We start from the raw sequence: 14572 nt of genomic DNA on the forward strand, positions 1-14572 counted from the left end.
TCTGTTGTTGTTTTTTTCACACAGTGACAAAAGGCGCTTAGCAAACAATCCCCAAGACCAAAATTTCTATTAAGTATTGGACAAGTGTTATCTTTCACAGAAGCTCACAGTGAGCCGCTGTGAAAGTACGGGACCAGGAGAAGAGACCCGGCTTCAAGGTAACCGTCATTAATCAAAGCGACGCCGATCGGTGGACATGGAAAAGTGGCGAAGATAAGATCGTCCCGCTGTTTATTGATTGATATAATTAGGCTACACCTGGAGTGATTTGCTCAGACATGCAAAGCGGCATTCCTGTTTGGCTTGTGTTTTCCATGGCACGTTAAAATGAGGCTGTCATATTTACTGAAGCTATGATGGGTAAGGCAATTATATGCTGTGAACCGTGGCAACCCTCAGCAAAGCGTTATGTGCAATCAACCATGGAGTGTCATGGGGTAACTCTGATATTGAGGACTTATTTTGTGGACTCTGGATAACTCTGGATAACTCTGGCAGGTGCCTGTGCATGCATTCATTTACAAAACGTTTTCAACCTTTCAACCAGATCCTGGGGTGATGTCTCACCATTCAGGGCTGGATGGGCCGTCAACACTTGCCCTCTCTGTGCTGATCATTTTCACACCCATTATATCATTATCTAGTCGAGTTGACTCATTTGCAAGTTACAAATGTGTCCTGTGAGAAAGACACAATGAGCCAGTTCAGGACATACACTTTTTAACCCTAACTGGGCTTTCTCACCAAATGCACAAGCTTTGCATTTAAGATTAAACAATACATCAATCGGTCGTTTGGTCGTTGCACGTTAAAATCTTTGCTTTAAATGCTTTGTCTTGTGTTGTGTAAATTACAGTGAAGGCCCAGTCTGGCGTGTCTCTTAAGAAATGTGAGCCTGCCTTAGTGAATGCCATTTACTTTCAAAAGACATGCCAGTCTTCTTTTTACAGCAAGACCACAAGATCTTTATCAACATCCCAATTCATTCCAGATTAGTTATAGTGTAAAAGGGAAAAGTCAATGGCATTGTCTGCAAAATGGACAGTACCACAAGGCCCAGGGCAGTGTGCTGCAGCTGATAACATTGACCTGCTTTTCTCCACGTCTTAACCATATTAGCTCTGACATGGCTATCTGACAGCTCACTGTGGACAACATGTAGCAGCAGAGAGCTGGCCATGGATTGCTTTTGCACGGCCAGCCTGTCATTTGATTTACCGTGCTCCATCCGTCGGTAGCAAAGTGCCAGTCAAACTAAACTGCAAGTGCAAAGGTCGACGGAGAATATGCATTAGCAGGAGCAGTAAAAAAAAATAGAGAAGACAAGGGAGACATAAAATGGCAGACAGAGTTCACTACGGCTGGAGCCACTGCCCAGAGGATGAGCTATAACAAACATAGTTCATCAGGAAGAAACGAGCGCTGAGACAAAATCAATACAGTCAGGTATAACTTATAGAAAGCATGAATTTGGGAATACAATTGTTTAAGCAATATGTCAGACTGATTTTTGAAAACAACCCATACACTGAATATTATTAAGTCAAGGCACTGGCAAAATTTAAAGGGAAATGCCTTGCAGAGTTTCCAGGTTTATTGACAGATCATGTTAAAACTCTATTCATCAAATGATAGCCGGTGACATTCATTGTACTGCTGAGTTAGCCAACCTCAAAAAGAACCATAACTGAGGGATCGAACCAAAGTGAAAACAAGTTAATATTGGACATGCATTCAACAGGCAGGGACATTGGAATGAACATGCCGCTATTTCTGGACTTGACGTGTTAAGTATTTTCTAAAATGTGCGTTTGTTTCCGAGTCTACATTCTGCCCTCAAAATGCAGCTTTAAATTAGTTACGTTTTCAATCAGTGTTACTCATTTAAACACATTTGTGTGTATCCTTAAGGTCAACAAGTGTGTTCAATAAATTTCCTCTTTAATAAAATGTTAGCAAAGCTGAGGTTTTGAAACCTTCATTGTTTGTATCCATATTTACTTGCTAGTTGTCTTCTTCTTCGCTGCCTTTGTTGGCCCATTGCTGTGCTTTTTGGTGGGTTATCTGTACTTGCACATGTGCTTCAGTGGAGTAGTGTGACATCATTGGCAGAAGTGTGCATCGCTTTACCGCTTGTGAGTATCCACGACAACAAAAAACAGGCACACGCTGATAGAAACATTTCAATTTGCACTATTAATGGTCAACAATCATAAATTGACACTACTAAATGCTATGGGATAAACATAATCTTCCACTTTATTGTATGCTTATTCACGATTAGAAATAATAAAAAAAACTATTTACTTTTACTTGTCAAGCCTGGATGAACAGTAAACTCATAAAGCTTAATATTCCAAGCAAGCCGCATTCCTGAGGCAAGCTTTGGTTGAGGTGTTGATATTATTGCACTACTAAATTTTCAAGTATTCCATTCAAAAATAATTGTTTGGAGACATCCCTTACCATAACAGTATTTAATGAGAGTCATTTTGTTCATAGACCTATGAAGCAGATCAGATAACACTTTGTAGTAGATTTAAGTTCTAATGACCTTAAAGAGAAACACAAATAACATCTAAAAAAGTTAATTACACACCATGAGTGACTTAGTATTATGAAAATACTAACTCTATAGATTAATAGCAGTCTCTAGATTAATAACACACAAAACAAAACAACAATTAATAGTACCATATTGTTGTGTGTTACACAATCAGGCAGTGTTATATCGGGAGGTGGCGAAATAATGTGTGAGAATTTTGCAAAAATGCAGAAACTGAGAACACTAAAAGCAAAAGTCTACATTTTCCCATGAGCTCATGCTCAGCCCCATACTATCACACACATGTGTGAAACAACAGCCAAAACAAGTCCCAAGACCCTCATTTAACTATAATCATTGCATGACAAATGGCAATATGATTTGACTGCAACAAATTGGAAAACAATGAAGTGGATTCCTCATACTATAGTTCCCTTAAATGCATGCATTTACAAAAAGTAACATTTTAGTCAAACTGTCAGTTTTAGGTCTTGCTTTCTGCGAAAAACATTTCACTGCTGACAAATTGCAAAACCGATCTAGTAGTGGTCGAGCAATATGGGTTTTTCAATGGCTGATTATGATATTGAGAGCAGGGCAGCCGATAGCCGATATGAACTTTGTAAAGTGTCTGTAACTCCATACTCAGTACTTTTACCTTCAAACTGCACTGAAGTCCTTCTGCACATTTATTTAATGTAAACTTGTGTTTACTTTTGGTTTGAAGTGTTTATTTCAAAGATGTACATGCTGTGAGGTCTGCTACTTTATTCATTATCTTATGTATTCAGGGGCCTCAAAAAATCAAATGCACTAAATGCAAAGTAAGGTAGTTCAAGCTGAGCTGATTGTTCAGGTTCCATAATCAGCAATGTGACTTTACAATATACAGCTCAACACTTCCAACTCAAGTCTTTTTTCAATCAAGGCAGAAAACAATCTGGCCTTTCACAAGGCTGCCTGCAGAGACAGCAAGAAGCTAATTACAGCAGCGTACATGTGGATTCTGAAAATCAGTGACTTGTTGCTCTCTTAGATTGCTGAGATTGATGATAGAGCGCGTCTAATGCCTGTGGAAACACCCGTAACAGTGTTTAATTCAGTGGAAAGCTATGAGGCACAACAATTATGCCTGTAATACCTGTCTGAAACTCCAGGCTATTATCAAAATGTAAAATACATTGTAGAGTTTTTAATACTCCTTCACTGAATAATATCCAACTAATTTGTTTAGGATGTCAAAAGAAGGCAATGAAGAGCACATGAGCAATGCTAACATGAATAGGAATTACAGATATTAAAAAAGAGACAGATGGCTTTGGTTTCTAACTTAGGAGACGAATGAATATTCTATTACATAAAAGAACTGTGCTAAGATTTCTCTATTCAAACACTGGCTTCTCCGATACCTTTCCATGTGTATATGTCAGACAAATGATTCGGAAGTGTATGTTTTAACTGCCCCAATATTCCTATAATGTCGAAGCCTTCACAACATTGTCTTTAACCTGTGACAGGGTGTCATCCTTATGCTCCGAAGTAAGAAAAGACTTTTGAAAGCTTGTCAAAGTAGCGAGCAAGACCACAAGGGTGCATCAGTCTCAGCTTACACACATTTATAAAAAGCAAGCGATTAGAAAGGGACTTGCCACTTTTATCTGTGCAAAACAGAGATCGATCTTTTGCCCTTAGCTGCTTTAAGATGCCTGCCTCGTTTACTCCTTCAGTCATCCTTTTTGCAAGTTAATGTCACTACATTTTATGCATTTTTAATGTGTAAAGATTTATGTTGTCTGATTCCTATCTGGTTGTGAAGCACTTTGCAGTAGGTAAATGGACAGCATTTATATAGTGCCCTTCTACATATTGCCTGACATTCATAAATATTCATACACGAATGGCCGCAGAGCTGCCATGCAAGGTTCAGTGCCTTACTCAAGAACACTTATGACACACGGAGAGGAGGAGCTGGGAATCCAACCCCCGACCTTGTGATTAAAAGATGACCCGCTCTTTCTCCTAAGCCACAGCCGCCCCATTGATACATTGTTTTTCAAAGTGCAAGATGAATCAAGCCAATATCCTCCTGAACTAATAAAACACCCAATTAGAAACATGATTGGGTAAATTGATTGAATGGTTAAAAGTCTATTGGATGATGAAATGTGTAAAAGTGGTCAAAGCTATTTGTAGGATTTGGGATATTTAAATAATTTATCAGCACATAAATGTTTATTGAGCTTATTTAATCATGTTATTCACAAAAAGTTGGGAAAAAAACAGGCTTTGCTTACATTAGCTCTCCACTTCAACACCAGACCAGCAGCTGGTGTGACTGGTTGAGAACATAAGCTTTGGTTCCCTCTGCTGGCACATCTGTTCACTCTCACATGTACTTGAATGAAGGAGAATGTTTCCAAATGTGAAATGGGCAGCGCTGCTGCTGGGAACCAAAACATATCAGTTTTTCTTTTTTTCCTTTTCTTTTCTTCATTCCCAACTTAAAAATCAGCCCTTCAGCTCAAAGGACAGCACATTTAATATACTTATACTGATGAGTTTTGAATGTACTCCAACAGCATTCATATTGTTTGTGCAAATAATGGAAGGTAAACTATTTGTGATGTAATGATAGCAGAAAGGCTCCCAGCCTTGTTTCTTATTATGTCGACAGGCTCTCTGGCTCACAAAACTATTGTACTATATGTTGTTTCATTATCCATAAAAGTAACAGGATATAATAATAAAAAAAAAAACATTTCTAAAAGCCATGCCATGGCAGCTGGCGTGCTAAAGATTAAGCCCCTTCATCTCTTTCAGCTACGGTACCGTATGCGCCTCTTACTCCAAGAAATATGCCATATGCTTTATGACATCTCCTAAGCAAATACTATTATGATGCAAACTGATTTTCACACCATTGTTCATTCACACTGGAACGTATTAGTTTCCTCTATGGATCCAAACCATGTGCTTTTTGTGATAAACACGAATGTGGAAATTGAGAGACTTCTCAGGCCTTTGTTCAAATCATCTCATACGTCTCCCTGAGCAATGTGGAGCCATTTGTATTCCTGTTCACTCACAGTTCTCTACTTAGTAACAGAAAACCATGTTGAATCACAGCTTTGTATCACACACTGCTTGAGAAAAACGCATCCTTAGTGAGTCAGGGGCACACAGAATGTATAGGCTGATCCTTAAACACAGCCCAGTCGCCTCAGCCGCCAAGGATTTATAGTAAAACCTGTAACAATGGGCAGATAATGTGTCACAGTCTTAAGATATATATATAGCTCTACAAACACAACACACAGTATGGGGCCCAGGTAGCTCGACTCAGTGAAAAGACATGGAGTGCACTGCTTTTGACAGGTGGATGATAGCATTGCTCTGTTCCACCAAATATTTGCTGAAAGAGGACTTAAGTGCAGTTACAGGTCAAATGATGACGATGCAATGTTAAGGAAAGACACCCCAGGTGAATAGGGTAGAAAATGTAACTATCACTATGAACCTTCCCCCAGTTGATTACTACAAGTTTTCTGAAATTGTATGTTTTGAATATGCAGATGGAGCATTATCTTATTAAAACGGAGCAGAAATCAGAAGAGTCAAAGATTTTAACGAAGGGAACTTGGGATATCTTTTATTTATCACACCAAAATTCAATTCTTGCCATGTTTTTAGGAATAAAACGTCACATAAATCAGGCTATTAACGCTACATAATAAGATCATATAGATATGAATGAAACTGGACAGTGGGTGTATGCAAGTGCTAGTGAAGTGGAACTAGGACATGTTTTTTTGAGAAATACGCCTTTACAGATAAGAATGTAAAATTCCATACATTTTGCAAGACACTACAGAGGAAAAGGGTAAAACATTATCTAATAGATATCATCATGAAACTTCCCCAGATGATAATTTACATCAACACATCAAGTTTAAGTTTTCTGAAATGTAATGTTTTAACATGCAAATGAGACATTATCTAATGCTAACCTTTGGTGGATTGGGGTGAAATCTACATATGTAAATAGACAAAGTAGTAAAATACACACTTTTCTTTCCACTTTTCCGAAAGAAAAACTTGTTAAGGAAGCAAGCAATAGCCAAAACTCTAAAAACTGACCAAAGATCGAATAACAGTGTCTCCTCTTAACATCTACAGGCAGTGCAGTGAAAAAAATAATAATAATAATAATTATTATTATTAATAATTATTGCCCTTCTTCTGTATTTTGCAGTAACAATCTGCAAGCTACTGCTTTTGTCCATTTGTAATTGGAAACATTTGTTACATCCCTTCCTGGCTGGGTAAAGCCACACCTGCAGGGGAATGATTTGCAAAAAGTGCCATATCAAAGGCTGCCCTTGTCAGCTGTCACATCCCACACGCTGGTGGCACACCACTGTCACTCACGGTCACACTACTAAAGAGTGGCACAGAGAATGAAAAGAGCCCTTTGCGTCTGGCTGTGTTGCAAGTCTATTTTTAACCATAAGCCATCAAGTGGGATACTAACACAGAGTAATGAGCAGCCCAATAAATGTTGTATTATTTGCTTGTTGGATGCATTTTTGGAAAGATCCATTTTGATTAATATACAATCAAGAGCATCTTGGGTTCAGTTGGACCTCTAAAAGGGCTCTCATCCTGCATATTCCTTATCAAAAACACTGATCAGACTCAATTTAAAGATGTTTTTCTGTCATATTAAACACTTGAAATCTTAGAAAGCTGTCATTGCTCTTTGTAAATATTGAAAATGTGACAGTGCAGTGCTCACAATGAATACCTGGTACTGTAGGTACAGTTGAAAACAGGAAAAACTTCCCAATAAGCAGAAAAATACAATTCCTTTTGCCAAAGTTGAGTACATTTGAAAATGCTTCTACAACTATAGAAGTATTGCAGCCGAGCATAAGGATTACAATATTAAACGTGCAACATTTAACTTCAAATTAGTGATTACAATGATGAAGCACTTTCCTCTTCTTTAAAGTATCCTAATAGTTCTAGTCAAAATAGATCAATAATTCAAATAGCACGTGACATTAAATAGTCTGCATGTTTAATCAAAATGGTGATTATAATGTGGACTGATTTAAAAATGAGTAGGCAAAATTCCAGAAGGCCAGACATCAATCAGAATGTTTTTGATACTGTAAGGGCTATTATGTATTTAACAAAGATGTTTTTCTTATCAGTCATTTGATTGAAATGTTTGGCATTGTGAATACATTGCCACCGGTATGTATTGAACTAAACTGTTGGGATTCCTGTATTTCAGACCACCGCCAGCACAAATTAACTGCACATCTCAGTTTGTCTGACTTATTTTCTCTCAAACTGTGCCTCCCTATTGGTCTTTATTAGTAATTCTGTTTTCTTGGTGTAAAATCCCAAACAATGTTTTTATATGAACGCCCACCTAAAACATGCAAACAGCAATCACATTCACACTTGGGATTGTGAAAATGTCACTAAAGCAACTTTCCTCCATTTTTGGTCCCTATACTGTTTGTTCTTCTTCCACTGAGTAAATATCAGAAATAAAGTAAAGTAAGTAAAATAAGCAGTCTGGCTGGATGGAAGACATTTGTTTGCATCTCAAACAGCTTGCAAACAGCTTGGCTGCCTGTACAGTAAGTAGAGCATATAAATAGCAGGTGGTCTTCAGTGCCAGAGAGACCTGACAACTGAATATTAGATTCACACCTTCCAAAGAATCTGCATCTTATGGCACGTCACCTTGACAAATCCCGAGTGGATACAGACTCAACCATTGTTCTCCTCTAAGCTACATGGAAAACATGTCAAAGAAAGAGAAAAACCAACACTAAGTTTAATATTGAAGCAAAGTTCCTATTTACATCATCAATATGCAGCATTTATGTGTACCCAAAGCAGCACTGCATTACTATTGAAGAGTGTCATAACTTAATGCAAACAAGATACAACTAACTCATTAACACTCCCACACGATCATTTCTGAAGGACAAACATTCCACCCAATGGCAGTTTGACTTTCACCATTTTCATTCTGAGGTAACAGCAAATGCCACCTTGGCACTTTCCAGCTCTCACTGGTTAAGATCCAGGTTCTCATGCAGAATTATATTCAATCCTCAACTGTCTCAGTTGGAAATTAATGAACAATACACAGATGATGCAAGCCTTCACATACAATCTAATTTAATTCAAATTGAATAAACTAACCATCAAAAGTAGAAGCAAAGTGTCAAGATGCTACAAAGACTATTTGATGTCAAATTAAAGCTTTAAATGATATTGAGAAAAAGCAGAAAGTAAAAAACAAAGGATTAAAAGCATGTCAGATTATAGTAATTGGTCTGCAAGCATCATCATGTTAGCAGCAAAGTCAGCTGGGTCATGTAAAGATGCAACTTATTAAATTTAAATAGCGTGAAGGACAGCTGCAGAGGATTTTCTTTGATGAGAAAGTTGACTGTAAAATTTGAAGAATCATACACCAAGAGGCCATACATAACTAGAAAAGACACTTTTTGACAAACTATCCCTTTTTAATGTTTATGTGCAGCTTGAAGCATGATGTATATTTCCAGTATGTTAGCAAAAAGGAGTCAAACTTGTCGGGTTTTTTTTACTCAAGGCTACTGTATGATGTATTTTAACTAGAAAAAGACAAAGATGAGAGCAACAGATGGAAGCCCTAAATCAGGACTAAACATCTGGAGAGGGATTTTGTCTTCATACATATTTAACACAAAAATTGAAAGATGACAGCCTCCACTTCAGATGCTTCAGACAAACTCACATTCATACAGTCTCACAAAACTACACTCTTTAAACTTGGGCAACAAGAAGTGTTTGGAAAAAAACAGTTTGCAGTTTCCTTACCGTCATAGCTGACTGCTAACAAACCAAACCGCTCCAGCACCTTAACAAAGAGGACCACAACCACCAGCACTGCAATCATTTCCAGTCCCTCCAAGTTCATAGTCAACATGTCGGACTGGTCACAGCCTGCCCATGGTCAAAGACACAGAGCTCAGCGTGCAGCACTGTCTGCAGGCCATTAAACTCCCCTCAAAAGCCCTGCATCTCTGGGTCTGATGAGAGACCGGTACAAGTCAGAGAAGGGGGGAGGGGGAGAAGAAGAAGTGTGTGGAAGAGAGAGGAAGGAGGGGGGAGATGGAGTGGTAAGGATAAAGACGAGGGGGCGCGAGGAGAGAATGGAGAAAGAGAGACAGGGAGGGAAGAGGGAAATGGAGGGATGAACCTGATCATTGTGACAAACAGAAAGAGAAATGATGGACATGATGCTAAAATAAAAAAAGGAAAATGGGAGATGGTACCGAGTACTGGATGTGTGCAGATGTCAAAAGCACCCAAGTCCCGATTTTTAGCTTTTATGTTCACCACAGCTAGGATGCAAGACAGAAAATCATTATTCACCAACACTCATTCATCAGGTTGTTTGTTCCACACCAGATCTATTTGGTAGCCTTTAGTATAGCACCACCATCAGGCAAAATACTCAGTTGCACTTTGTGTTTATAAAATGTAAGTCTACTAAAAGGCTAAACTATGAAGGTGAACGTGGTAAATATTATATTTACTATCTTCACCTTCATACATCAGCATATAAGCATTGTCATTGTAGCATGCTGACAATTGCATTACCTTACAGAGTTACGACCATGGCTGTCGACTCTTAATCTTGTTCCAAAGATTAAACCTTTTTTAACTAATCTCAATTTATGGAAGTATTGTCTTAATTCAATTCTGGTCTTTCTGTGAAGCTTTATTGTCTCTTTTCTTGTCTGAATATAATAATCCATAACATTCAGCTTTACTACTAATTCGGACAGCAAGGCCACTTGTCCTTAAAACACCATGCTTTTAATCTAAAAGTATAAATCAGAGGTCTTCAACAGGGGGTCCGCAAAATTTTTGGTTGATTTGACAATTTGTATTTCTTTTTTTACAAATTTAAATGTATACACATTAACATGAATCCAACGAATGGATAAATGGAGGCAGAAGATGTTATCTTTCAGTCAGAAATGCACACATTCAGCGACACATAGGAGCTCTCTCAAGCTGGGCACTGGTTCACTCTCAGCGCGAGACGAGCCTGGACCTGTCCCTCCAAGCCTCCTGCACACAAAGAGGAGAACCCGCCCTTATCGCCGCTGTGCCAATCACGAGGCCTCATGTTACATGCTGGCTCTGTCAGGTTCCCCGTGATTGACCGAGAGCCTATTCAGTCCCCAGCTGACTAAGATCCCAGACACAAGAATGCACGCTGCAATATTATTTATTTATTTATAAATGTTTTTTAATTAAAAAACAACATTTTCTTCACCCACAAATCCTTGTGCAATCATTTGTGCAAGGTATTCCTGGCTAACACACTGCAGCTCCTGTCAGAGTGTATTGACATTGTTAAGAGCGAAAATTGATCGTTTTGTAACTCGACCAAAAACATGAATCTGTCCATTATTTTAATAGTTCAGCATTGTATGCAAGATATCAGGTATGTTTACGCATGGCAGTGGCACTAATAGGCCATCACTCATTTTTTGTTTCCACATTTATGTTTAAAATAAAAACGTCAATTTGAATAGCTTGTATGCATGATTATCATGCAATTGATAGACAATATTGATATTGGCATTGGTATCAGTTGACAAGGTATGTTTATAAATGTCAGTGGCACGGCCACCTTACTCACTGTACCTTTAAAATAAAAACATGAATATATGAACCTGTGTATTATTTGAATAGATTAGTATTGAATGCACAATAACAAAGTATGTTTATACATGGCACTAGGCCCAGTTTAATATAAAACACAATTTTATACAATCTATATAGTAGGGGGTCCCTGCTCCATCTCTATCAGTTTGGGGGTCCTTGGCCTGAAAAACGTTGAAGACCCCTGGTATAAATTATAAAGGAGTCTATAAAATACCTGTGCTAATCAGAGGTCACAACATGTATGAATTATATGTTAAGTAGTTGTAAATTATAAATGTTTTCTTTGTAGCCATGCGGTTTTCCATGTTTCATAGAACTAATCAGGAGATAATTTTATTTCACACACTATATCTCCACAATTCACATCTAAAAATAAAATGTCTCTACAGTGTGACATATACAGTAGGATCTCATCGTTATTGTTTTCCATAATAATGAAAAAAACAATCTATACTTTAAGACATAAAGTACTTGCAAAATACCTCACACTTTGTATCCTATATTTAGCGAAGATCTCTTCTTCCAGAGAGGTAACAGATGATGACATAATAACTGGTCCCAAGAGAACAAAAGACAGGTAAAATATGGCTGGACACACAACTTATCACAAACACCCTCAACCCTCAACAAAGAAGCCGTGCAAAATGTCAGCTCGAGAAAGAACCCGCGTGTGTGACCTCACCGCCACCCGGACTTAAAATATAGCTTGAAACCTTATGGGAGAGACGACAAGGGAGAGGTCAGAGAGAAAGACAACATGGCAGAGAAGAAAGGACTTGGAGGTGGCGAGTTGAAATGTGCCTGCAGTCAGCAGCAGGTGGCTGCTGGAAAAAAAGGAAAATAATGAATTTGGTGTCTCCTGCTTCTCTTTCAGTGGGTAGATAATACCACTTGTGTCTGTATTTTTCCAATAGTCACTACTAAACATGATAGGGTATGTTAACATGTCTATATATAAAATGATCAGTCTTCAGTCCACCTTTAAAATCCAGAAAATTCATGCCCATTTCCTTCAGTGCATCACATCCTATAGATACTAAAATAGACATCTCAACACGTTTTACAGGATACAGCCTCTATGAGTCTTTAAAATGGGCTTTATTCGGCCCAGTATGAGTACACATAAAACTATAAACGTATAACATCTCTCTGCCAAAAGCAGATGAAAGGAGCTTGAGGCTTTTATAAAATTTTCAAAAAGTGAAATATTTCTTTCATGCAGAACAATATTCACCACAGCCTAGTACAAAAACACAGGGAGACGATCCTCCATTCATATTCACAGCTCGTCAGCACAAAGGGAATTGTTGGTGATTTACCATGGAAACAACCTCTGTGCTGTGCATGCTATTGGACAGCTCATTTAGCCCACTATCAGTTACTTGCCTTTGTGGCAGCTGAGCAAGAGCCAAATAAAGCTCCTGAGCCCCAAGAGTGTCTGTCTGTGTGTGTGTGTGTGTGTGTGTGTGTGTGTGTGTGTGTGTGTGTGTGTGTGTGTGTGTCTCTCTGGACATGACAGGGCAGGCAACTGCGTGGGAAGCACCTAGAGAACAGAGGTTGTAGGGTGTTAAAAAGGTGTGATAGAAGTCCCGCAGGCAAAAGATGTTGCCAGACAGAGAAGAAAATAACTTCCAGCTGTGTTTTAAATTGAACTTACTTTTTGCCTTTTTTTTCTCAGATGTGTTTCTATTCCGCCCTAATAACAGAACATGACCTAATCTCAAAGAAACTGCCTGCACTCTCTCCAGCGTCTGCTCTCCAGTCACCTCACAACTTTGCATAGGGTTTAATCAAGGCTCTTGGCTAATGGTAATGAAAATAATCACTGTTTGTGCATCATCAGCACACAGTATGCTGTATCAATCAGTGTGTGATTGGCGATGAAGGTAATTGCCAGTGTGGAGCATTGTGGTGTGCTGCACAGTGTCCTGTAGGTGGCAAAGAACGTCTGCAGCACCTGCAAACTTAAAAAAAACAACAACTGCTGCATGATCAAGAAACTGGGGTTTAAGTAACAGTTGAGCAGGGTATAAGTTCAAAATTAAAATAAGTTGGTGAATCATTGATACCCAGTAGGAAATGTGAAAATTATGATTATGATGATACACAAGCAATGTTAAGTGGCTAAGAGTTTACAAAACAAAACTGGATGTCCCTAGGTGACTCTTATTTCTTTTTCAAATGTAAGACCGATGATATTCTCTCTTTTCCTTATTGTGGGCAAATCCCATTAAACGACCAAACAACAACAACAATGAATTCATCTTACTAACAAGTATTGCCTCTGAAGCCAAAGCCTGATATCTCTGTGCCATAGAGCGCCATTGTTGTCCAAAAGCTATTGAAATGATCCACAATGTTGCACTGGGTGACATGCTCCTTCAATACAATGAACATGGGCACTACAGTATTCTCACTCATTGTCACATACACCAACCTGGCACTTAAAATAATCACAAGAGCACACACTTGAATCAATCCGCAGCTGAAAATAGTCCCAAGTGCACCATTTACTCCTGTTGAGTAACATTTGCTATTAATATATTGCCCCATCACAGTATAGATGTATGATCCAATTATAAAGATCTTCATCTCCATAGGAAGAAGAGAGCCACAGACAGACAGGGTTTGGTTTTTTCAATGGATTTGTTATGAATGATAAAAATACAGAGTATTGCCAGCCTTATCCTTTAATTTATTCAACTTATTGATGCTCTAAAATTCTCTGCAGCTAAAAGCAATTCCTTTCTTTACACAAGTCCGCCCTCTGACTTTCAGTTAGAAGCTTACTTAACATATTTATGCACTATGAGCATTAAATCAACTGTACTTGTCTGGTTGTGTACAATTTCTCAACAAGTAGTCACAACAGGGGATAAGCCATTTCAATAGCCCTCCTTGTCCTCTAACAATTAATATATAATAAGATATTATATAAGATATTCTACTATCCTATTTAAATCAAAGTGATTGCAACTGTGATAGGTGGGCATGCAGGTAAAACCTCTTAACGTAAATGAATAAGCACAAAGAAAGGAAACATCGGTTTCTTTATGTGTACCTAAATCAAGTTACAAGTGAATTCCCACCTCCTGACAAAGTGCTGCAACATGGCGTTAAAACGAATAAATGTCCTCCATTGGTTTTTACAGAAATTACACAAGAAGGCCTGTAACCTTCAAATAATATGTTTGCTGTGTAAGACCTTTTCTTGGAAAGATGCAATACTCGCAGGCAATACAATTTAAAAATGCTCTTTGTTTTAATAGA

The 14572-nt window shown here is 38.3% G+C and overlaps 1 protein-coding gene across 8 annotated transcripts in view; it reads right to left on the reverse strand.

Moving 5' to 3' along the window:
* kcnip4a (potassium voltage-gated channel interacting protein 4a) overlaps window positions 1–14572 on the reverse strand; it is a 119550-nt gene that overhangs the window by 32255 nt on the left and 72723 nt on the right. Inside the window, exon 1 of one of the 8 annotated variants that reach the window (XM_068713435.1) lies at window positions 9437–9536. The exons of the other annotated variants lie outside the window; for them this stretch is intronic. Within the exon in view, the coding sequence (XP_068569536.1) occupies window positions 9437–9536 (100 nt within the window). Of the gene's footprint in view, window positions 1–9436; window positions 9537–14572 lie in introns of those variants that run through there. 8 annotated transcript variants of the gene reach the window in all.

This window comes from Cebidichthys violaceus, unplaced genomic scaffold, assembly GCF_023349555.1.
Source record: "Cebidichthys violaceus isolate CVI_PGR_0920_01 unplaced genomic scaffold, fCebVio1.0.p SCAF_19, whole genome shotgun sequence".
NCBI classification, from domain to species: Eukaryota; Metazoa; Chordata; class Actinopteri; order Perciformes; family Stichaeidae; genus Cebidichthys; species Cebidichthys violaceus.